At 38.0% G+C, this 26,272-nt stretch overlaps 1 protein-coding gene across 1 annotated transcript in view; it reads right to left on the reverse strand.

Moving 5' to 3' along the window:
- Positions 1-26,272, reverse strand: part of LOC146462800 (uncharacterized) — a 274,708-nt gene that overhangs the window by 18,281 nt on the left and 230,155 nt on the right. The window contains exons 30-45 of the mRNA XM_085085070.1: positions 21,889-21,960; positions 21,210-21,281; positions 19,857-19,928; positions 19,646-19,747; positions 19,253-19,324; positions 18,374-18,445; positions 11,307-11,378; positions 10,690-10,761; positions 10,039-10,110; positions 9,558-9,629; positions 8,745-8,816; positions 7,964-8,035; positions 6,878-6,949; positions 5,339-5,410; positions 4,828-4,899; positions 1,749-1,820 (exon numbers count right to left, since the gene is read on the reverse strand). Coding sequence (XP_084941196.1) covers positions 1,749-1,820; positions 4,828-4,899; positions 5,339-5,410; positions 6,878-6,949; positions 7,964-8,035; positions 8,745-8,816; positions 9,558-9,629; positions 10,039-10,110; positions 10,690-10,761; positions 11,307-11,378; positions 18,374-18,445; positions 19,253-19,324; positions 19,646-19,747; positions 19,857-19,928; positions 21,210-21,281; positions 21,889-21,960 — 1,182 coding nt within the window. The remainder of the gene's footprint in view (positions 1-1,748; positions 1,821-4,827; positions 4,900-5,338; positions 5,411-6,877; positions 6,950-7,963; positions 8,036-8,744; positions 8,817-9,557; positions 9,630-10,038; positions 10,111-10,689; positions 10,762-11,306; positions 11,379-18,373; positions 18,446-19,252; positions 19,325-19,645; positions 19,748-19,856; positions 19,929-21,209; positions 21,282-21,888; positions 21,961-26,272) is intronic.

Here is a 26,272-nt window from a genome sequence, read left to right on the forward strand (position 1 = left end):
TAAAATTTCCTTGTGCTTTTGAACATTGGTGACAATACTACACTGAACAGTAGGTGATGTTGGCCACTGTAAACACACACAGATTTCTGATTTCCGTCTGATCCAGCCATCAGTGCAGAGGTAGAGGGGGGTCCCTTACCACCTGACTTCTTAAGAGGTGGCAGTTTTGAATCTTCCCTTTTGGACGTATCTCCAGAATGTGTGACTGCTGAATAATCACAACGTTCCCTGTTTGCTAGTTCCTGCTTAAGTTCCTTCAAAACTGCCTCAAGGTTCCAATTTTCCTTAGAGACTTTATTACAGATGCTTAATCTGATTTCTTCTGGTATTTTGTGAAACATATTCATTCCATATTCTTCTGCCTTGCGGTCCAGTGCACTTAATGCTCGTACATTTGCCTCCACTTCATCATAAAGATGCCTCACTGCCTGTAATTCACGTGCATTTTCAACAATAGGGAGATTAACAAGTGCATCCATATGAGCATTAATAATTTTTTGTGGATCTCCATACCTTTCCTTTAACAGTGTCACGGCTGCTTCATAATTCGCACTTGACAAACTCAAACCATTGATAGTGGCCGCCGCAGAAACTCGAAACGACGCTCGCAGATAAGAGAACCTTTCAACAGGAGTGAGCGACTGATTTGAATTAATCGCTGAATCGAAGCTGTCCCAAAACGCTGACCAATCTTTGTAATTGCCATCGAATGACGGTAGATGTAATTTCGGTAGTCTCACCTTTGAACCACCACCACCTCCATGTCCTGGCGCATCGACTTGCTGGCCTTGCTGAGACGAATTTGCTTGCGTCGGCGGCGCGACAACATTTTCAGCTTCCACGCGCGTGGCGTCCTCGAGTGTTGTCAAACAAATATCTATTTCATCCATAAATTCGGAAGAATCTGCAATCTCTCCTTCTATGTTCTCTTCTTCGACTTGGGCCAAAATCGTTTCGTTGAGGGCCGAGATTAATTCCATCTTTTTCGTTAAAGTAGACTTATAATGTTTGGCTCGACTTCTGTGCTCGGGGTTTTCATGATCGTAAGTTCCCGCCAACTCGTTTGCATCGTTTATCACTCTTCTTACGTGTGCTTTGTGTCCACTACGAATTCTCTTCGATTTAACAAGACTCAGTGACATAATGACGACTCCTCCCAATTATTCTCCTTGCACAAATCCAGTATTCACGGAAGGAAACCAACGATGTAATAGCTGGGAATACCAGAATGTGATGACTTGAAAAACCTCGTTCTTCGGTCGAAGTGTAGTTTCAATCGCTCGTCTTACGAAGTTTCGCTTGCTATCCGGCTTCGAAGGACCATATGAACAATTTTAATCCGGTACTCCTTACAGGCTAAGTGCCTTATGCGAAAACAACATACAATTCTTGAACACAACGACAATAAAACTCAACGAAAACTTGGCGAACGGCCATAAGCACGTTTTCATTTCTCTCTCTGCGGGGGGTCCCGTGCCCCAAAATATACATGGGAAAATCTCTGACAGATTCAAACGTTGACAAACGAAGACATTTATCAACGAATTTGGGTTTTACAATATGTTTGCCATTTTTATTACCGCTTCATAAACTATCGGTTATCATTTTTTCCAAAATATATATACTTCCAGGGAATTGTTTTAAATAACGCTTACTTTTACTTCTCGCATATACGTGGTATCAGAACTCCTTGTCCCTTCCCCTCAGATATCTTACTATAATACTCAAGAGTAAAAACATTTTCTCACATCCTTGTTATGTTTTTCATCTCAGCGAAAAAACCCTCAGGGAGAACGTACATCAAGTTGAAATGCATGTACCTGCAATTGGAGTGGGAAAAAGCGATGTGTTGGAAATACTCAAACTGAAAACATTATGTTCCATGTTTTCTTTAATATAAACTAATTTCGATTTTGAAACGGCAATACCGCATTTTTTTAATGTCATTTCACCAAATAAGATAAAGAGAACGCGCAAAATACAAGACCGTAATACACTGTAGTGTCCTGGTTTGACAGGATTACAACAGAGCAAAAACGGGCAACGACATTTCACTGGCTCTCTGTGTTGTTTATGCATTCGCACACACCATATACTAATAGACAGATAGATGGACAGATAATGCTGGGTGCATTTCAACACTCTTACCAGATCAGAAAAGAGAAACCACATATAACAAAATCTTTTCGTACGCGCAGATATTTTGCTCATTGCTCGTATTCTTCCTCGCCCCTTTATTTGGGGCTCGGTAAAATTTTCCACAACTAGCAAAATATCCGGGTGTATTATATGTAAAACCATCGAATAGGATGTATATATTGAAGGCTGGTTAGGAGAAAATATGCGACTCCGCCCAATACGGAATATGTTTTCTCCAAGGGCCGTCAATATAATGCGGTATTGCCGTCTCAAAATTGCAATTAGTTTTGTATCGCGATTCATTCACTATTAAGGACAAATAAAACTGAAAAGAATTCATTTCGCGGTAGGTCAAAATGTATATTCTTGCCACCTGCGAACGTATCCATGGTAACATTTTTCATGCTCAACAATTTCGTTCCGCGATATTTGAGATTTGGCGGCAATTTCGTAATTTTTCGTGTCAAAAATCAATAAATTGAAACAGAAAAAAACGCGGATTTTCCCTCTGGTCACATATCGTTTTCTGTGGTGGTGAATTGGGCGAAATAGCATATTTTCATATCTGCGGTACTATTTTTCAAGGAGTTCTTAGAACATCGATGCTGAAACCGAAACAGGAGAGTCGCTGAATAAAGTAAGGGAGCCGAAAACTAACGCAACTGAGCCCAAAATGAACCTAGGAAAAAAGCAAGTAGTATTGTAATCTTAGACGACGGGGAGATTGAAGAGCTCCAGATAAAGTAGGTCGCGAAGAACACTGTCAAAGGAACTGAGAGTGCTGTTCTTCGCCTTCAAGCGTAGTACAACGATCGATATGGCGAGAGACAGGAGTTCACAGGCAACAACAAAACAAACGCTTCCGACCTACTGAAGCACTTCTTTCTAGAAAAACACAAAAGGAAATGTTTGAACCGGGAAGGTGCTCTACAGCTGTCTACAACAGTACGGCCACAACTGAAAACACGACTAGCTCCGAGCGCCGGTAGTTGTTCTCCAATCTTTTCAACTGTTTTACTTTGAACTGTTGCCAGATTAACATTATTTAACCAAATGGTAAGTGACTTTCCATTTCATGACAAAGTTAAAGTGGCATTGCCTCTGTTAATGGGAAAAGGATTTTAGGACAAAAAATTGGAGGGATGTAGCTGTGCCAGAAAGCGTCCAGTCGTGTTTTGAACTTTTCATACATTTGTCTGTAAAGCGAACCAGCCGTGAACTGCTACTAAAAATAGTTTGCGGGAAAAAATACAGGGAAATGTATGGAAAGTTCAAAACACAACTGGATGCCTTCTGGCACAGCTACATCCCTCCAATTTTTTTATCAAAATCCTTTTCCTAATGCCAAAAGTTTCCAATTCATGAATTTTTTAGAAGCAATGTTTTATGACAATTATTTGACATCGGATTTCCAAACAAACACTGTTATTTCAAGCGTGTTTGCCTACTCGTCAAAATGGCGTCGAAAACCGTGATAAGGCCTATTAAATCAACTTTTTTCTGAGAGTTTGGAGAGGCATTTGAATATAGCGACGCCAGTCATAGTCAGTTTGACCAGTCACAGGCTAGTATTTTGACAGAATATTTCGAATTTGATGCGTACGTGAGCAACCCAGCTCAGTGTCGATCAGTGTCGCAATGCGTAAGACAGAACTATAGGGATTCAACAAACGCATCTTTTAACCATGTCTACACCCTTGAAGGAAGGGGGGGGGGGGGGTGGATCATTCCCACGGAAACTTTGAACCTGGATACCTTAATTTCTCAAATTTGCGCAAACGCCATGAAACCTAATGATTTAGGATCCTGAACACCGAACTACCGGCCATTTTCAAAGATTGCATCTTCTTCAGCTTCAGTTAGCTCTCTTGTAGCATTTGGACGGTTTTCTTTTCTTTGGCGAACCAGGTTCTTTCGTTTGGTAGACTGCAAGCAGTCCCTTAATTTCTGGTCAGTCGTGATGGTGTGCTCATAGCGCAACGAGACTTTTTTTTGCGCTCGGCTATTTCGGGCGACCTCTCGACTATCCAAAAAGGGACAGCTTGCAGTCTATTCGTTTGGCAGCAAGAACCTCTCTGGACTTGGAAGAGTTGTTATCCTTAAGAATGTTGATCAGACTTCCTTTTTCATGCAAGTGGCGTTGAAAACTTCGCTGGAAGCCGCTTAATGTACACATTTCGTACTCGGTGCCATCTTGTTAACGAACGAAGATAAAAATTTGGACAAAAGAAGGTCGAGCTCATTGGCAGGTATGTTTTCAATTGCTCTGGACTCTTTCAGTGACTCACATGCGTTTAGTCGCTCTTAGTCTTGTATTGAATGATTTCAGATTTCTGCGCTTTCAAAATCTTCTCAATTTCGACTTCATCTTTGCTCGTAGCTTCCTCGGCTGGACTCAACGTTTCCTCATTCTCTTTACCTGCCTCCGCGTTCATGGTTACTGGTTCTTCCATTTAGTATTATTAACAGGAACAAGCCATTTTTTTTTCTTTTTTGTTTGTTTGTTACTTTTTGAGGACAAATGTTACAATAAGGTCGGTCTAGATGCCGGTCTAGACGGGAAAATCTAGACCGCCGTCAATATCGATTTTAGCCAATCAAGTTGTTGAATTTGATCGTTTCCAGTCCTTTTGAGACACGGTCATTTTACAAATGATTAATATTTCTGGGTGTGGATCATGAACTTACAAAAATCGCAGTCTGGTTGTGTCTTTGAAGGTTGCCTTGGTGACGTTTCGTATATTATTGCCTGATACGTCACTGTAAAGAAAAAAAAAAACATTGTAGTCTGATTGTCTATCGTTCAAATACAGCTGGAAGGTGACACATCTTATGGACGATACAATTCAGTATGCTCAGTGTTTACTGCCACCGCTACATACAATATTTTTGAAGTGAAAATTTACAAGTTATAGTTTACAATTTATAAGTTAGTACGCCAGAAACCTGTTGGACCTCTAAGGTTATAGTAAAGAAAGCAAAATAAGAAAACCACATAACTTAATTAGCCAATTAATTAAATTTATCTGTTGTTGAAGATTATTGGGGCAGTAAAAAGAGTGAAAATCAGTGTTATTGAAGTGTGGTTGAGAGAACTAATGGATAAAAGATAATCTTTACTGCGTACAACTTTCGGGTTCTTTTTTAGTTACTTACGCAGTTACGATGTTTATTAATATTTTGAGTTTTTTGTACTTACAAAGAAAGCAGGTTTGTGAGGCCATCAAAAATTCCTTCGGGTAGTTCGTCAATTTCATTTTCCAAAAGATACCTTCCACAATCATGAACAAAAAAGTTTTAATGAATCGACCAACATCACTAAAGGCGACCATTTTATTTTATATGTCTTTCAACGTTTTGGTTTAAGTTTAGTCTAGATAACTAACAACTTGTCATCGCTTTGGATTTTCCTTCAGGTCAAACAATCGCTTACTAGGGCAGCCTATATAACAAACATATAATAACCTACTCGTGATATTACAGGAGGGTGAAATGATTATATTTTTTATGTATGTTTTAGAGATCGTAATACAACCAAGAAACCCCCTTTCTTTACTAAATCTATCATGATAAGTAGTCAGCAAAAGCAATATTTTTTTTTGTGACGAACACGATTCCCTTCAACCTTACGCCTCCCATTTTTCCCGGCTGCTTATGGAAAACTGGGTATAGATTAATGATTTCGAATAATATTTGTTTGCAGACGAAACTAATCCGTCACAACTTAATATTAACGCTTTTCAAACCGATATGGCCCGGATTTTGAAAGTTTTAAATATGCATGTTGTTGACACCTTTTCACATCAATTAATTTATTAATCTATAAATCAATCCTTCCCAGGTGAAGCTGTGGGAGGGGGGTGAAGGATAAGGTGCCTTGAGTGATTTGATAGTCAGGCTTCGCAGCAATTGTGTAATTCTCCTTGATATCCTAAAAAATATTACCCTTCCTACATGTCCTATGGTCAATTAAAGTTAATAGCCGACGTTTCGGCGTCATCGGGACACCATGTTGGTTACACCCGCGGCCACCTCCTATTTGTAAACACTACTTGAGCGAACATAACTCGAAAGTGCCTCCTTGTCTTTCAGAACAATTTCACGTGCTAGCTAAATGTTCGAGCAAATTTGATTGCCTGATTAAGGAGATACTTTTCATAAGAAAACTTAAACCATCCCTAAGCGTGCAAACAGACTCGATTCGCGCAAAGGTATTGTTGTGATCCATTGTTATTATGCTAATTTGTAGAGACTGTAGAGTATAGAAATCAAATCTTCGCATTAATTTATCCACTTTGCCTTGAGAATGGTGTCACGATGACGCTGAAACGTCGGCTATTAACTTTAATCTTCGCTTCCTATGGTAACGGTAATATTTCCATACAATCTTAATGCAGTTCTATGGATTTTAATTCCTTTTTGGTTACTTTTAGTAGTGGAAAATAAGACATTTGAAAATTGAAGATTTGATTGAAAATCAAAACCAAACTATTACGTTAGATGAAGTCAACAGTTCTCTTTTTGCATCTTAAAGGAGACAAGTTTCATTGTAGTGTCTTTCTTTTTCCAGAGATTATGCCGGGATGAGAGGAATGGCCCCTAACTCCCAGCCCCACCCGCTACCCACTAACACAAAATTCAACCAACAGGAGTTAAAGTAGCCCGATAGCCTAGTCTAGAATGTCATTTAACTCTCCAAAGGCTCAATCCAAATTAAAGCTTTCTTAGATCTACTTACAGATCGTATAAATCCGTTAACCCTTTAAATTGATCGCGATGGAGCTTCGTTATCTTGTTCTTCTCCAATTTCCTGGCAGATCATAAAAAAAGTAAACATATTTGAAGAAGGCCATGTAGGTCAACGTTTCGAATTAAACCTCGACCAAAGGGTTGAGGCGAAAATAAACCCTTCACTACTCTTATTTGTCCAGTATCAAACTAGTTACCTTATACTAAATTGAGCCAATCTTCACACCAAATAGTTTTTTTTTGTATATATTTTCCCTGCTATTAAGTACAGCACATAAAACTAGTGGCTTCTCTTTTTCGCTCACTTTGGATAACTACTTAAACTCAAGATAATATTTGCTATGCACCTCCTAGTGTCGTCGATCGTAGTATTTACGCAAACGTTTTTTCCCCGATTTGTCAGAAACATGGCGAAATTCTCGGGATGGCTATACGGCGCTTTGGTAGATCACTAAAATAATTATTTACCTTAGTATTAGTAAATAAAGGATGAAAAAATAGATGATTACTCCACTTTGACACGGCACTAAAAATATCCACCATTATTCTCACTCTTACTTACGTGAATGGTTACATTTTGGTTTTGTAACTGACAAGGGCATCATTATATCTCTCGATAAAGGACTGAGCGCCCTACGCCGCTTCCTGTGTAAAATAGTTCTACGGATATTTTGTTACATTATTGTGCATTTTTCCCTGAATAATGTATGCGCTTCAGGAAAAACAGTTTTCTTCTTCCTGACATATGTCCACGCACATTTTTGCGTGAGTCCTCCTCTTCTCTTGCGCTTGCCTCATTTTGGGGTTGGTAAAAATTGAAAACATTGTATAACGAGCGTCTTATTTAAACCAAGTTCAGTTAATTACATTTAAGTATATCGATCAGTGTAAAGCCAGGCCTAATAGAGAGCTGCAATGCAAATTGAGAGGAATCGTGACTTGTGATAGTTCGTACCTAATACTTTATTTTGCCCCTATGATTGAAATGTTTCCATGTGCGTTTGTTAAATTGGTACAGTGTTTGGCGATTCCAATTCAAATTGTAGGAAGTAAGCTTAACTCAAAATTCACTTACAGTATCTTCAGCTTGGTCAAGTTACGAAAGACGTCAGGAGGGATGTCATCTAGTTTGTTACGTGCCAGAAACCTGCAAAAAGGCGAATGAATGCAATGTGATATAAGAAAGAAAAGATATATAACTGGCTGCTTTAACTTGTTACATAAACTTAAGCATATTCAAATTGGCGTTAGTATGGGTTGTAATTGTGATTGACGGATTGTGGCCACGCTTATGTTGTGATTAAGTGCAGTACAAACACATCCTTATATTCCTACTGGAATTTTCCAACCTTAAAGTACTGTGTATTAAACATCCAACAGTATGAACATTCTGCACAGTGAATGTATACAATGATAATATACTTAGATATATATGAACAACTAATAAAACATTTATGAATGAAAGATCATCGAATGAAATTTAAGTAACTTTATGATTTTCCATGATAACTGCATTCAGGATTAACTGTCGAAGATAATTCTTTATGGCCTTTCTTTTCAGCTGTGACCAGTTTTACAACCTGCACACCTAACGGATAAAGTCTTTTGAAACAGCTTTAACTGTTTTAAAAAGGTCGTATACTGTTATTAGTAACTGAAATGATCCACGCTTTATTTATTTATTTCTTTTTTTTTATATCCAATCACAGAATGAAATGATATAAGATAACAAAACTATAGATTATAAACAAAATAGAAGCCGGAAAAAGTATGATACAAGCGATTTAAAGTAACCACGTTACATTACGGAAAGTAGTTATGTGTCTTCAATAATCGCAACACCAAATGTCACTTACAGATAGGTTAGGTTACTGAGGCTGTCAAAAACACCTGGTGGCAGAGTCCTCACGTTGTTGGAAGACAAATCTCTGTTGACCCAAACGGTGTAAAATCAAACTTATGAGACTACAACATTGATAAACATGACCAGCGTAAGCGGTGTTTGCCAGAGAAACAGGAAATGTTCTGAAACTTAAGTTACCAACTGCTTATGTTGTTGTCTTATCACAATGTATGATTACTTCTAATTTGTCAATGAACAGTGTACAAGCGCTAAAAATAAAATACTTTCTCTCGCAAACACAAGCTGAAATGTCATCCTAACTGATGTGAATTCGCGAAAAATACTCCTTTATTGTCCAAATACGGAGGTTATATGCTATTTATCAGGTTTGCCCACAAATAAAATCAGTCATTTTTCATCGCTTCACAAACATTTTCACAACGCCAAACGTTTGAGACTATATCTACTCAGTCGCCCTTAAAGTAAAACCGCAAAACTTCTATATAACACATGTACAGAAATAATGAACCTTCAGGGGGAAGAATGGTTCATTAATTAATAAGTTTATTTATTATTATTATTATTATTATTATTATTTATTTATTTTTTTATTTTTTTATTTGCACTGTGGAAAAATTGTGGTCTTTGAAGCAATACCCCTGTTCCATATTGATTCTTTCTTACAAACAGGCTGGACAATTTTCTGAATTTAAAGTTTTGAGTGACAAATTTCTTCAAAACGTAACATCATATGGTTCTGAATAAATATTTTTAAAATTAAATGTTTCCCCTATACAAAAAAAACCCAGCATATTATGCTACTTACAGTTCATCCAGTTTTCGCAGATCTTTGAACAGGTTTTCGTGTAATGCCATGATATTGTTTTCATATAACCACCTTAGTTAAACAAACAGACAAAAATAAAATGTCGCTGAATGAGTTTTTAAAGTAACCCTATATCATCGATCACACCAACTTCGGCGTGGCTTGCACATTGTTTACTCCCAAGAGACACATGTATGCAGCTTTGTCTTCAGTTACTTCTCCTTTTGTTTTTCGAAGGACGTTGAGGCGTCTGTTCCTGCGCTGATCCTAAATCAAACTATTTTAAAATAACGACCAGCTCGTCCCATTTCCCTGAAATGGGTCTTCAACTACCGATAAACAGACACTATTTAGTCACATAGCTGGGAACTGCAATCAGTATTAATGAGTATCAGATGTTGAGTTAGAAACACGTCTCCATTGTCTAGTATGCTATGTGGGCAGCGGTTATACTATAATAAAGTACAGGCCATCCACTCACAGTTCATCTAATTCCTGCAATCCACGAAACAGACTGTCATTCAACACCGTTAAATTGTTGTTGTTCAAGCGCCTGTGCCAATCAAAAAGATAGCAAAAGAAGCGCTATGTAACGTAATTGTCACTTATTGACTAATTGGCAACACACTATGACAATAGCTGTCCAAACAAGCGTAAAGGCGTGCGCGACAATGCCGAAAGGTAGTCTAGGAAAAAACAATAAATTGCAATGAAAGCTCAAGTATTCATTATGCCTCGACCGTACAGCGAAGACTTGAGACGGTGGGCAATATGGATTCTGAGCTTTCATTGCAATTTATTGGGTATTTCCCAGACTACTTTTCGGCATTATCGCGTAGGCTTAAACGATTTTACTTTTTTTTTACGATTTGTTTTGTGGAAACAGCTGCATGTTCCAAAGATTCCTTATGCTTCATGGCGCCACTTTTACATTAAGAACTATAAAGTGCATAATGGTGTCACAAAAGTAACCAAAGTTTGTTCCACTTGTAAATTTAGTTTTTAGGTACAATCTAACGTGGTCATTACTAAAGGTTTACTTGATATCAGCCATCCTCTACCATTGTCGGTTGAGAGAATTTAAAGACAAGAAGACAACTTTTTTCGCCAAGGAAACAAAGTTTCTACTTACAGCCGTATTAGTTGTGTGTTCTTGGTGAAGACATTTTTGGGCAGGTCTTGTAACTGGTTGTATTGTAGATACCTAAAAATGTGAATGCAGTTAGCGACATGGATGGAGGAAATGCAATCACGTGCACTGATGGGTATACAGAGTCAGGACACTATACCTTCCTAATACCAATCAAAGTCTTTGGTACTGTATAATTTCATGTGTGTCTAGCTTGGAATTAAACAGTACCAGACATTTCTTAGTGGCCTAGAATGTCTTTAGTTCGGTCAATAAAATCATTAATTTGGATTAGTAATCAGAAGTTTTAATAAGTAAATTAAAGTTAATAATGAAATTAAGTCACTTAAGATGGAACTTGATAAACACAAACTGAACAAAAAACAAATGGAAGAGATCTATTTTCCTCAGTTCTAAGAGTTAATTTTTGTTACCTTTTACGTGTGATTTTGTGTTATTGTGTCTTTGGCATCTTCATTGGCCTGTGCGTAAAATAATTGTTCTTGTAACAAATTTAGGTCTATCCATAACAGGCAGAAAACAACAATTGAAACCAAACCGGAATTTTCTCTAAGCATTTTCGTGTTCTCGGCACTGATTTTTTTTAATAATGTACTTACAAGTACTTTAATTTCTTCAAGTTGTGAAACACACTCTCGTTCAACTGCGTCAGGTTGTTGTCGTCCAGAAGTCTGCAGTAATTACAAAGGGTTGATATCAGAATAAATTTAAAACAAGATTGCCATCTCTCAGTGATAACGCTGTTATTTTACAAGCCACAAGTATTATTTGAATAGTAAGGAATGGTAAATAAATTAAGAATCGAATGAGATAATGTGTTAAATACACCTCTTCTTAAAGGAATATTTTAGGTGTGATGGGAAACTTTTAATAACATTATGTGGGAAAGAACTTCAGAGAGAATAAAAAAGAAAACAGGGCACTTGGAGGATTTGACAATTACACCATTGACGGATAGAGGATGATGAAAATTCGCGACAAAATATTAAAATACACATTTGTAAAAAGTATTAGTCACCACCCTCCCCTCCGCTATTCTGTTGTGTTGCTGAATTCAATTTAGTTCAATCTAAAAAAGATTGGAATGAAACGTCAAGTAAAACATTGGCAGTTCAAGTTTTGTTTTAAATATATTTATATCGTTTTTAAAAAGCCACCATACTTTAAATGTTCCAAGGGAGCACGACAGTCCTCAGCTCTCTTTAATATAATCCCACCCCCACCCCCCACCCCCTTCCTACCTTTAATTTGTTCCGACATCCCTGACTAGGTTGTCCTTCACGCGAAAAGAAGCGCGTATTTATAAAGAAACACTACTACACAACAAAAGCAAACAGTTGTGGTACAGATGGTTTTTAAACCTCCTGCTATCCATCTGCCTGTGACATCAAAGTGTCGCGCTATGCAAATGCCTTTCATAATTTTTTTTCTCTGTTGTTTTCTCTCGTTGTCACGTGCACGATAGAATTTAGCTCCTATTTCGTATAAATTCAGTTAGCGTCGTTGTAAATTTCGCATTTTTAGGCCCGATTCAGACGCCGAACTTTTCATGAGCCGAACCTAATACCTCGAATTAAGTACATGAAAAGTTCGGCATCTGAATCAGTTGAGAACGGCTGTTTCAATTTGGAACGAATCAGCCGTTCTTTTCGCCTGGCTTAGCCGGGAATTTCGGCTTTGGAACGGCTTTGATTCAGACATCGAACTTTTCATGAGCCGAACCTAATGCATAAATTATTATAACCTATTTCAAATGTAAAAGAAATAAAAAAACCGCTGACGTTTAGATTGGTTTTGCTTTAAATAATTAATTAATTTCGGCTAATTAAGTTCGGTGACGGAATCAAAAGGCGGGAATTTTCGTGATTTGGGCCGACCTTAATTTGAATTAAGTTCGGCTCATGAAACTGAGTTCGGCGTCTGAACTGGGCCCTAGTCTACCACGGTACTTGGCGTTGTAGCGTATCGTCGCAAAGCTTCTGTATTTGGCGTCGTATCCTTACGCTTTTGGACGTACTTGTATGAAGAATCACCGATAAGGTTCGTTTTTATTCGTATGTTTCATTTTATTTTGTATCGTCCCTTACTATTATGGTATTTTTCTTTTAGAACTGTCACGCTGGGACAGGCTCGATTATCTTATGTCTTGTATCTTGTGTCTTATGGCGTTACTCCAGTAAATAAAACTTTACGTAGTGAGCGCTTGTTGATTTAGCGGCTAAAGTATGATGAAGCAGATAACAGGCGCGACCACCAAAATACAAAAGAAAGAGATAGGAGCGATATTTCGTACTACACCTCCACTAGGGTTATATCAAAATTTACCTAAAATGGAAAGTCCTCTGCATCATGATGACATATTTGTTCACGTTTCTTTCTCAGTGGTTCATATTTCCACGCGGGATCCGTGCATCTGCTTATATTTGTTCTTTTTGAAGTATGATAATGCCATATTTTAATCCCGGCCGAGCAAAACCGTTTTTCAGTCGGTGAGATAACCTGTAAATAGGCTCCCAAGTGGGATATAGGGCGAAGAGAAAAATGGAGCTTGGTCTTGGTTGCCCCAGACCGGTGAGAGTCTCAGGGTTTTTGGCTTTGATTTATCAGCAGCTGCGAATTAAAACTGGACACAGTAGCAGCCCTTATCTTGTTTAATATTGTGATGTAGAGGTGGCCTCTCCTATAAGCCTGGTGGTTTCCTGAGGTCTCCTCGCCTAACAACCTGTGGTATATTTTTAATAATTTGTTATACACATAAAGGCAAATAAATGATGATGATGATGATGATGATGATGATGATGATGATGATGATGATGATAATGATGATGATAACTGCTTCGCAAACGTCATTGCAAGAACACTGACGGGTGGTTTAATCCCAGTGTTATCAAACTCTATTTTTCATTTAATTTTGGTCTTGGGTACGCATTACCTAGATGTAAATTGATTTATAACTGAGAAATAGTTAAATTTGGCAGCGGCAATTTTTAAGAGGCTAATTCTCAGGAGCAGAAGTTTATTGGCGTATTTTTAATGTTATATTTTACATGGATTTAGAAACAGTGAAGCATTAGACTTACTACCAGGGCCATTAAGAGTGTTTCAACAAGTGCTATTTTTTTGTTAAAATAGCAATGTGAGTGAATTCGAATTGGCTGCAAAATTGGAATTTAGTACTGAGAAGATGAGCAGTGGATGAGCAGTTCCCTCTCGTTTTATCTTGCTCGCAATATTTTCTTCGCCTTTGTTATCCGGGCGCATCGCTATTTTCTTTGCACCTCTCCCCACTAACAGGCAATGAGATGTATTTATTACGATCAAAACTTTAAGTTTGTAAAAAGTCTGAAAATTGGGTAACTTTTCCAAGGAGAGTTTTCGTGGTGAATATTATATCTTTTGGTCTCCCAAGCTCCATTATAAATAAAGAAATAATAGGAATTAAACCAAAACAGTCTGCCATTATTGTAAACCCCAAGGAGCAGTAACATCCAGCCGGATATGTCAAAGCCCATTTTCTCACTGTTGTCTTATTCAGTACCTACTGAATTAAGTATCCCTCTTTACAATGATACCCAGGTGTAATGAATGCGTGGCTGTGCACCAGGTTAACCTGTTCTGTGAAAGCTCTAACCAGTCACCGTTTACAACTCGAAGTATAACTTGGCTACTGGAAAAGTCTGTGAGTACTTCCTCAAATGACCCCCCCCCCCCCCCCCCTTGGCTAAGTATCACAGTAAATTATCGCTGGTTGCATGCCATTGGTGTTGCTCTTGCTGATTATATGCCAACTGCATTTTATAGTGTTGAACGCCAACGCAGTTCAGCGAAATGTTCGGATGAGTTCTTGAATTTTACATCTATCATGATTTTGATACGGTGTTTTCCAATTGGAATTTGTCTTCCAGAGTTGTTTTATTTAACCTTTCTTTTGTTGTAGTCATCCTTTCCTTTCATGTCTATTGCTTTGGCATTTAGGTCTTGTCAAAGAAAGTGGGACTACCGTTTTACAAATATTAGTTTGGCGAGCAATGTTTTTGCAAGGTCCATAGAAGCTTGAGTTAGTAGCGATCTCATTATAATTGCCCTCGTTAGGTTACCTGTGCAAGACGTCCGTAATTTGTAAATAAAGGGTTCCCAAATGTTACATCCAACAAGAAGCATGACGTGAAAGTTTGTATTCTAGAGTTAGATAATGATGATATTTTTTTCATCGATCATGAGCGCCGATATCGAAATTCAACAGGTTATGGTCCCATTAGAGAACATCTTTCAGGATATGGAAGGCTTCTTTTCGATAGAGATGAACGTAAATATGAACGGTCGGAAGTTAAATTTTCTTGGACACATGCGATTGCGAATCTGAAAGACGCCATGTCAGCAGAGACCGAGAAAGGCCTTAGTGCAACTTAGAACCGAGAAGCGTTCGCCGAACTGATTCAGTTTCTCGATGATAAAAGTCTTTCCCTCGTCATGAGAGATGCTGTAGATGATGGAAGAAAAGCATTGAATCGAAGATGTTAAGACCCATTATGCTGGTACGGGCAAGCCAAGAGTCATCGCATTTTATGCTGAACTGACGTCGCTAGTAAAGGCAAATGAATCCGTGACTGACTATGTTATAACAACAGAGACTGTTGCTCGGCAATCCTTAGAAGCGCAGGAAAAACCGTGACTGGTGGTCTTCTTATAGCCATGGTATTGAATCGTTTTCCAGATGATTACAAACCGTTTCTTGTTGTTATTACCCAAAGCGAGAAGCAGCAAACAGTCAGTAAGTTCATAGTCGCATTACAAGGTTTCCAAGACACAGAATGAGCTAAAACAGCCACCGGAGATGACTCAATTATGAAGGCTACGAATAACCACCCTAAGTCTAACCAAAATGCGAAGGAAACCAAGAATGGTATCACCCCTGTTACAAACGTGGCTAATCAGGTCATATCGGATGCTAGTGTAAGAGAAAAAAAGCTAAGACTAGACACTTGTGTAGCACTTGTCGTAGTAAGTCACACAGTGACAGAACGCGTCGTCGCATGGCGAAGAACAGAGTAGACATGTACAAGATTAATCAGGCCTGTGAAACTGCAGATGATTCACATGATGAAGTACTAGAATACTTGTCCCCATTTGAAACCAACACTCATGCAGACGAGGCAAATTCAAGAAAACCTAACACATTGCCGGAAGAAGAAGGCACATCATTGCTGATGAATCCAAGTTAGCCAAGTTTGAAAACACATTCAAACCGGATAAACACTACATTGAACAAGCAAATGGATTACGATCAGACAATGTTGCGCTCAAGAGAGGAGGCGTGAAAATGACCAGCAAGGATTCAACTGGAACACACGTCAGGGCGACTCTAATGAACGTTTTTTACATTTTATCGTATCGATCCTCAAGATATCTTTTTTGTCCAAGCTCCAACCGAGAGGGGTGCTAGTGTTACTTTCTAGCCGGATTCTGCTGAACTGATTTAGAAGGACGTTACTAAATTTAACATTGAGAAACATGGTACATTGTATTATGTAAGCACATATGATGATTTGATTGATTCTGATTCTGCCAGCTACCACATGTGGTCTGAAGGACTGGCAAGAAATTCTGGGACACTGTAATTATGAGGACATTCTGAAATTAGAACATGCAGTAGATCGCATCTAGCTAAGTCAGAACAACACCAGTAGACCTAGCGATCGCGAGGTTTGTGTACTAGGGAAACTGACGCACAGTAGAAATAGGAAACCTGATGCATGCCGACTGAATCATTGGAATAAATTAGTCTATGCTAACCTTGCTGGACCTGTTGATCCAGCCTCTAGAGAAGGTTATAGATATTATTTATCATTCACTGACGATTTCTGAAGAAATGAAGAAAGAATGAGAGTGACACCGTAGCTGTCACAGTGAGATTCCTAGCGGACTCGGCCCCATTTGCTAAGGTCAAATGCGTACGGTCTGACAACGGCGGGTAATTTACATCAGGCACGAGTTTTAGTCTCTTCTCAGAAATAACCAGATAAGGCTGGATACTTCTGCGCCTTATTCCCCTCACCAAAATGAGCCTGCTGAGCGCCACTGGAGACCTCTGTTTGCGATGGGTAGAGCAGTTTGGACATATGCAGTCATGGCAGCTGCATAAATGCAAAATAGGTGCTCTAGCAATCGTCAGTAGCAAACACCCTATTCTGCTTTGACAGGCTGCAAGCCTAACTTGTGGGGTTTTTGGCTCTGAGTGCTATGCTTAGAGGCAGAAGAAGCAGAAATTAGACCAAAGGGATTTTCGTCAGGTATGACCAGGGGATCCCTTCTTACTTAGTGTATTTCGCAGATATTGGCAAAGTATTGAAATACAGGCAAAAGTTCCTTATTTGTAAAAAGAAAGTTCCCGGATATTACATCCAAAAGATAGCATGGCGTGAAAGTTTGTATTCTAGTGCTAGACAATCCGATTGTTTTCTTCCGCTCAGGAACAAAGGCAAATTAGATTTTACTGACAGATTAGCAAACTATTGTCAATGGAACGTGGCTCGCGTGCGCTACTCGTTCTCAGCGAGCTATTCATGGCGGATCGCTTTCAGTGGAGCTACTGTGTAGTCATGCTTCCAAGGTCAGCAGAATCAATAGTTTCGTTGTAGCTTAGCTCACAACATTATGGTTTTGTTGTCCTCAGCTTACTGCAACATTTATTTGCATTGGCCGAAAGTATTAAGGAATCATTCATAACTTGACAAGTACACGTGTAAAGCCAAACGGCTGTATAGTACAGCTTAAACTACTGGCTAAGTAAGCAGACACTGTCTAGCTATAAAATCCCAAGCAAACTGTTCAAGGTTCAAATCGCAGTTCTATTGTGCAGTGTAGTCAGTATTTGCTGTCAATTTATCAAATGTTTTTTCCCTCCCACCCTCCCATTTGGGGATGGGTTGTTTGCGTTCCTTGCTTTAATAAACTAGGGTCACTCCCGCGTGGTGTGCTTAAGTCTGCGCAAGCGACTTCCCACAAACTTGTTCGCGTCTTTGCTTTTGTTTATCGCATGCTAACCAATACTCTTGTCCGATCCAACACGTGCTGTCTGCCATTCAGCTCGTAGTGCTGGGGGGGGGGGGGGGGGGGGATAAGTGAGGTTGTTTTTGTCACGCAAACCGGAAGTCGCGTTGACTAACCTACTGCAAGGCAGTGTTCCGCTCAATAACGCCATTTTGAGTCGTCATCTTGTTTGTTAAGTATTTCGCGTATTCCTTTAGTGCATATTGCTGTTGCGGTACGTTCATCGGGAACAGTGACATTAAATGTTTTAAAGAGAAATTCCCCTTAAACAAGATAAGTTATGTGTAGAAAACATTTTGTAGCTGGAATGAATTTTCGAAAGCAAAGCTGGTAGTAGTTCAACGATCAGTCATTTCAGTTCCAAGTCCTTTCACACTGTATTGTATCCTGCTTGTTTTCGTCACGTGTCCAGGGGTAAACAGAAAAAAAAAAGATAATATTAAATATGTAAACTTTCACAAACGTCCATATAATTATGTCTTCAAATCTTGATATCGAAGACTTGTGGTAGTCACAGGCAAAAGACCGTTTCATTTTGCGTTTAAGAGTCTCATATTTCACAGTGTTCTCTAAAAGGATAAACTTCATTTTCTTCAGCTAAATAAGCCTCACTTACAGAGTATCCAGCTCAGGATTGTTGTCAAATATCCCTGGAGGCAATTCTTGTAGCTCATTACCTTCCAACCATCTATACAAAAAATAACATAAAATAAAATAAAATAAAATAAGGCCAAGGTAGCAGTAAGGTCCATAAACCTTTTTGGATTTGGAATATCTGATGAGGTACGGGAGTGTCTGAAAGAGTTATTGCATCTGGCACCTATCTAACCTGCTTTGCTTTTGCAAACAGTGCTGTTAGAGCTACTTTCCTTACAAAAACATACAAGTGACTGATAGAATGAGAAATACACCTCGGAAATAATGTTTTGTACATTTAACTGTTCCGGTTCAGCAGCTTTTTTGTAAAGTTAATTGTTGCATTATCTCCTATCGTAAACTAAAAACTTTGTTCAGTAATATAAAGGTGTCCTGGACGATACATTGTGGAAAAACGTTACGCGTTGTTAAAAATGCATTATGTTTTTGATGTCGATATTTTGTTAATTTTGGAAAGTTAGGACTATTAATGTGGCGTAAATTTGGTTTTGCATGCCTCGTCGGGAGATGAGAAATGTGTTTTCATTGTTTGTTTGTTTGTTTGTCTTTTGTTTTTGTTTTGTTTTTTTGTTTTTTTTTTGTTAATCATAACCAAAAATTGGCCCTTAAAGCGAAACCCTGCCCAAAGGTTTTCTGGAGAATTCTCGGGATCATAAATAAATAAAACAACAAAATTAGGAAGGAAGACATCGAATAATAAATGCCAAAAAAAGTAGTAGTTAAATTAGAAAGACTTGCTTGGTTTTTGATGATTAGGTATCTTATTGATGGTATTGTCTCCGTCCCACTAGTGTTCATAAAAATTAATGTTCTGTAATGTAAGAAGGGCCTAACTTACAGAGTTGCCAAATTGGTATTGTTTTCAAACATTCCTCGCGACAAGTACCTCAATTCGTTGTTGGACAAGAACCTGTCAAAAAAATATATTTCAGTCTGAGCAGGGAAAATATGTTGCTTTTTAATTATCAGCTAAAGGAGAATTGTTAAGTACATCCACCTGAAACAAATTTTCTGATCAAAAGTACCCGCCGTCAAAATACATAAGTTTGTTTGAGATTAATGGTTTTGAGTTATAATAAGCCATGATACCGATTGTTTCAAGCCTCTAATTATTCTCATTAAAAAAAAATACAAAATGACTCAAGATCTCAACCTCGTTTAACTCATTGCCGGAAAAACGCAAGTCTATACACTTTGAATTAGACAAGAAAATCTTTGAACGTTTACTTACAGACCCCACAGGTCAGCTTTATCATCGAGGTATTCTGGGGGCACGTTCCCTGTACCATATTGCCCCTCTAAAAAATTATAAAGCGGTTCCTCGCGACGTAAGCTATCAAGATATAATCGGAAGACGATCAGTGCGGTTGTTGCTAATTATTATATATAATTTTCAATTATTCAGAGATCATTTTAAAGATAAAAAAGGTATGTTGACTTACGGCCGTCCCAGGTCAGTGTTTTTACCAAAAACACCTAGAGGCAAGTCCACTAGCTGGTTGTTATTCAAGTTCCTATCATAGATATAATCTTAAATTAAATGCAGTTGTTTCTAAATGTAAATTTTCTAAACAGATAGCAATCAGCTTTTCTTTATATATTACAGTCGAACCTGTATATAACCGCCCTGTATTAAGCGGCCACCCTCTATTAAGCGGCCAGTTTTCAAACTCCCGATTGTTCGCTCATACAAACGCTGTATTTGTTACCTGTATTAGGCGGCCACCTCCGTTAAGCGGCCGCGACCACCCTGTAGCAGTCTTATGTTTGTCTTTCTTTGTTATTTTTACCTGTATTAAGCGGCCACCCTTGAATGGAAACTAAGCCATATGTTATTTTATGCGGTATTTTACTGTGTTTAAAATGCTATCCATCCTGTAAGCTGATACTCGGCCGTTTAATAACGCTTTTCAGACGTCCGCAATGTGCTGAACTACAGTACCATATCAAGAACGCTAAAAACATTGAGCATTGAGCGTAACAACTATGAAATGACGGAATGAGATATTTTGTTGTGAACTGTAAGTCATAGAAATAGAGCACTGTATACCGTAGAAGAGTAGAGGACAATTTATTTCATAGTACTTTTACACAATGTTATGGATATTATACCGTTAAGTTACAAATTGGCACTAAACTTTGTTTAGTATTGATTGCTTGAAAGAGTGTTGATTGTCCTATAAATATTGTTTCCTTGCATGAAGTGCTTTTGTATGACACGCCTTTAAAATTGACATTAGACAATGCTCAGTGAGTATTTTTTAGTGATCCTCCATTAAGAGTTGCTCGAAGCAGGGTTAGCGCTAACCATTGGTTAAGAGGTATTGAAACCTATAGGTTGTCATGGCATTTAACCCGGGTTAGCGCTAACCATGCTTCGAGCAACTGGGCCCCGTTCCTCAAGTCTCGAGGGTGGCCGTTATATACAAGTTCGACTCTAGGTGGTTTGCTTTTGGTTTTGGTTTTTTGTTTTTTACAGTAGCAGAAGAATAGAATTAATAATCAAAATAAACGTTTCCCATAAGTAACTTTACGAATATTGTTTCTTTCTGATGAAGATCATTGTTTGTTTAGCAAAAAAAGCAAAATTTTGAAAGTTCTGTGTTTTCTCAGTAAACATAGTCTTTTGATCTTTTATTTTTTATATTCTTCTTATTTCTTTAGCCCTTCACTGGAGCAACAACGTTAAACCGCCAGAATAGTATCAAATGCCATTTTTTTATTGCATGATTAGTCATTTCGTAACAACGCACCTCTTTTTCAGATAAGGAAAAAAAAAGAAAGAAATTACTTACAGGCTTCTAAGTTGCATATTGCGGTCAAAAATCCCCGAAGGCAAGGTCCTCAGCTCATTGTCACTCAAGTTTCTAAAGAAAAACAAATTAAGCTTTCTAACCAATATATATATATATAACTGATTAATACTATGAAACAGCTTCCTAAATAACCGATAACCCTTATTCAACACGAAAACATAATTGCACGAATAGTTGTCTGCGGTCATTTTTTGTTCCAAGAAGGAAACAGCTTTCCAGAGTGAGGCTCGAAGAAAACTACGAGGTTCAAGGGAAACAGATGATGTCTGCGGACTAATATCCGTGCAGTTTCTTAAAGCCAAATAAAATCAAATTGCTAATTGTCTTTAGAACCTGATTATTTTCAATGACAGCATTCGCAGGATCCTTACTGTCAGACCGGGTAGGTTGTTTGTCTTTTAGTGTTTTCCATCACAGTAACCACAAGCATGTTGTTGTCCTCTCGTTTGTGTTGATTGGAATTGAAAACCCTCTACCATCTTGAAGTTTTAAACGAAATTTCTCCGTTAAATTTACGCAACACAGTAACTGCTTTAAAAACTGATAAATTATCTCTTGGGAAATTTTGCAAATATGTCATTTAATTGTTCTCCCAGTTTCCTATTTTTCAATCTCTCTCTTAGGGACTTTTTTATTAATGTTAGTTCTAGGTACTCACATCACAATCAGGTCTTCGTTATGATCGAAAATTCCTTTACGCAACAACTTTAAATCGTTGTTATTCAACTTCCTACCAAACAAAAAACAGCACGGGACCATTGCATTACTTCTCTCTAATAATAAGCTAAACTGTGGTAACAGATTCCTTCAGAATCCATATCCACCCGACAGTTTTGAATAAACAAGGAAAAAGGCCAGTCCAAGAATAGTAATCATCGCAGAACCAAGGTTTGGTTCATGCAAAATTTAATGAACAAGACGATCTAAGATCGTAAGTCGGGCTATAGATAGGCGTGCTGTTACGAATGTTGATCATTTATGGTGCGCAGTGGTTCTTAAAAGAAATACTTTTTGAGGTACCAAGGTCCTGGCTTGAAAATGTTTTTCACCCCTAGGAGGTACCAATTCTAAAACAACACACCATCATATATTTTTGGCTCAATACCCTAAAACGTATCACAGAAGCTGCTGCCGTGGACCTTTTGAGGCTGAACAGCCAAGAGGTACCTAAAAGGTACGACGAGCACCCCAGTCCTTTTTATTTAAGGAGTCCCCCCTTCCCAGGGGTGATATGTACAGGCCAATAGATGCATGTGTGAAAAAAAATATTATGAAACTGTAATTGTACTGATATATATTTTATCGTGAAAACATTGCTTATTTGAACTGACCGATAGATGAAAGTGAAAGCTACTCGGTAATCGTATTGAAGTTGATCTGAGACATAATTTTATTCTACTTAGCTGAAACGCCGCGGTGACTGCGGTGGCAAGTTTTTAAGTTCTAGATTTTAGTGGCCGAGTATTCTAGAATCTAGCCGCTGAAACAACGTTTAGAAAAGTTAAATTTCGGTATGGTAACATGAACATATTACTTAATACTGTCAACGAGGTTTAACATGTCGGGAAAATTAACTCAACAGTGAACGCGTGGGAACAGTGTCCTCTGATTAGTTGACATTCTTGGAGGTATTTATGGCGAGCCAGAGAACGAGGGCTTTCATAAACAAAATTTGGATTACTTAAGATTTCAAGTTTAATGAAACAATAAACAAGGTTAAAATAAACGTATGAATGTCTGATATCAATGTCTGATAAACAAATATACTCAAAAATACAATGGTGAAAAACTCCCGTTTACTACAATGAAATCAAGCAGAAATCAAGTAAAAGAAATGCCGAATACAGTGTTTGTGTTATTGACACGCAATTTAATACCTTTTGTTGTCAAAATAACTTCACATAGCTTGTCCTCATCTATTTCTTCTATGGTATCTGCTTCATTGTTATCTTCGTTGTACTTTTCAATAATACCTTCCGATGTGGAAGTTAACAATGAATACCATGTGGTTTGGTCACCGTCTTTGACCGAAATACGTGCTGTCTTAATTTTCGTAGAATTCTTGATGAAAAATCGTAACTGTTCATACATCTGAGCATTCGCGGATTTTCCTGAGATTGGACCTTCTTGGAGCAAGTCACGCAGTTGTAAAACACCATTATGTCTACGCTTTGGATGTTGCAACAGGTTACTTCGTTTGTTTTGAGTTCGTCTTCCGCGTGTTCGATTTGTTGTTCAGAGATGTCCGGCAGATTTTCAGTTAATTTGTTAAAGACGGTATTTATCACTGACGGTAAGTATTTTACGCCTTTAAACTGTGTGCTGACCACTGGTGTTTCGTTGTTATCGGTGGCATGGTTGATTTGCGTACCTGCGTTCACCCGTCCGTTCACCCAAAATTACATCTTCTTCTGTTGCGTGGTAGGAAAATTTGGTTAGTTTGCATGGTGTGCCACTTTCGGCTTCGATTTCCACATTGGCTTTATGTTTTCTCTGTGAAAAGCACACCATTTGTTAACATATTCGACATGGCCGCCATCGACTTCGACATAATGGAAAGAAGGTTGTGCCTTTATTACGTGTCTGCAGTATTCCCCATTGCACGTGACGGAGCTTTGAGGAGAAATACGAGGGTAAACCTATAGTCGGTTTGCCCGACTAATAAGATACAATATTTGAACTGTATTCCAGAGTCATAATCATGTCGTGTCACAAGGATGTTACACTTTTTAGCAGTATTTATACCTAAGATAATTAGCAAATGGTAATTGCTTTTCTTGCTGAGATTTGTGTAATGTTAGGACAGGGATTAATCATTGCTTAAGCTTTCTATAGTTGTTGTAATGCCGGGCCCGGCTATCACAGTTAGTTTTTGTCACACGGTGTTGTGTTTTTGGCCACGGCTATTTGGTCTTTTGGTTCTCTAGTAATCGTTGTAGCGTGTTATAGAGTTATGCAACGAGTCACATTAACAAAAGGCTTGAATTGTATGTAAATCACGGCTGTGTTTTTGCAAATGCTTCGCTCCACTGTTATAGTGCTTTTGAATTGTGGGTGCTCAGTGATTTTCTCCCTTTGTTTACAGCAGTGCATCGACTGTGTTTTAAGGTTTTTATGCCATAAAAAGTCATAAAATTTAAGACAAAAAGCATCAGTGTATGTTTTTTTTTCTTAAAAGGTCTTAGAGGCAGCTTTTTGTGTATGGATGAAAACAAAACGTCCAATTTAAATCCTAGGTACGGCCCTGTTCGTATCTTTTGATGTATAATATCATTATGACCGAATTAGAGGAACAGTTCGTTACTAAATTGATTTTTGATGGCACAATTAAGTTCTATATACAGTACATATGTTGACGACACGCTTATTTTGCTGAAGCGCTCTGACGTTAACCAAGTCCTTAACAAGCCAGGAGCCCATTACTCTAATGGGCTCCTGACAAGCTTAATTCTGATTCGACTAGAATTTACGGTTTACTGTAGATACTTTTCTTGATCATAAAGTGCATTTTCTAGACCTTCTAATCAATAAAAATATTATAAGGAAACCCATACTGGTCAGTATATTTCGATTTAAGCTTCACGCTTTGGCGTTTAAAGACCGCTTGGTAAAACCTTTGTTTTCCAGAGCGGTTAAAATTTGTAGTAATTCTAAGCTTTTCCAGAACCAAGTCAAAAGGATCAACAAATTTTATCTTGGAAGGGATTCCTTGAGAGACTACACAAGTCCATTCTCAATCGCCTTAAGAGGCTCGCAGCAGTTTTACTGGACTTAGGGTGGAGGTTTTTAAATTACAATCTCGCATACAAGATTAACTTTTATTTCCTTCATACTACATCATCATTTCAACATTTGATCAAAGTTAATTTTCTCATCAGTTTCCAGGCAACAGCTATTACCATAGCAACGGAAGCGCATAGCCACTCATTTTAAACATTGTCGATGATCTCGAAATCTAGTCAGACACTTTATTACGAAACTTTAGGAATTTAAATTACTCCACCTACTAGACAATTTGCAGGCGAAATTAGAAAAAAATCGGTTAGAGCGTTTCCAGGTAAATAATGAATTAATTTTTACGGGATGATTTTGTTTATTTTCGTATTTTTTACCAATATCTCTGGCAAAATAAAACTTGACGCGTTGTCTTTTCTGTTAAAAGGTCTTTCCTCATAGCAAAACATTCTAAATGTATATTGAGCTTCATGGGTGTCCTCGATTAAATTAAGATATTTATGTTTGAAAACATTTAAAATAAAACACAGGTGAATGAAAAAGTTCCTATTTTGCATAAATCGAGATATCTTTAAAATGCCCCCGCAGATTTTTATGTTGAATAGCAAGCGGTTAGAGTAAGAATTGTTTTCGATATTCACGAAGTTTTACTGAGGCTCAACTGAGAACCGAAACCGGCGTTAGATAAGAAGGCTTAATCTTGCTCAAGTTTCAGTCGTCATTCGCTTTCAGTTCTTCGAACAAGAGTTTTAGTTTGTTTGCCCCGGTCTTTTTCACTGCTATTCACGTTCTGTGAATTTTTATGATTACGTGAAGTCGTGTAAAACTTAAAATTAACATAAATATGTGCTTCTGCTTCTCTTGCACGACTACACGCAATCATAAATATTCACAGCACGCGAATAGCAGTGAAATAGACCGGGACAAACAAAATAAAACTCTTGTTCGAAAAAGTGAATAACGACTGAAACTTGACCAAGATTCAGCTTTCTTATGTAACACCGATTTCGGTTCTTGGGTCTGAAATTTGCGTGAATATCAAAAAGAATTCTTACTTACTCTGGACAAAATTATCATAACTTGGTCGCATAGGTGAAAGCCTGATTAACAAATCTATCAAGAAATTGAATAGGTTATTTAGCGATAATGTTAAGTTTTTAACGGTTTATTCTACTTCCACGCTTTCTCATTATTGTTTCAACAAGGATCCAGTTCCTTTTTTGCTGAAAGCTACATGTAATGTTATTTAAAGATTAACATGTCCTGTGTGTGTGTGCAACATTATATTGGCAAAACAGATCGTTCCT

Source organism: Pavona decussata, unplaced genomic scaffold, assembly GCF_977016875.1.
Source record: "Pavona decussata unplaced genomic scaffold, jaPavDecu1.1 SCAFFOLD_184, whole genome shotgun sequence".
Lineage (NCBI taxonomy): Eukaryota > Metazoa > Cnidaria > Anthozoa > Scleractinia > Agariciidae > Pavona > Pavona decussata.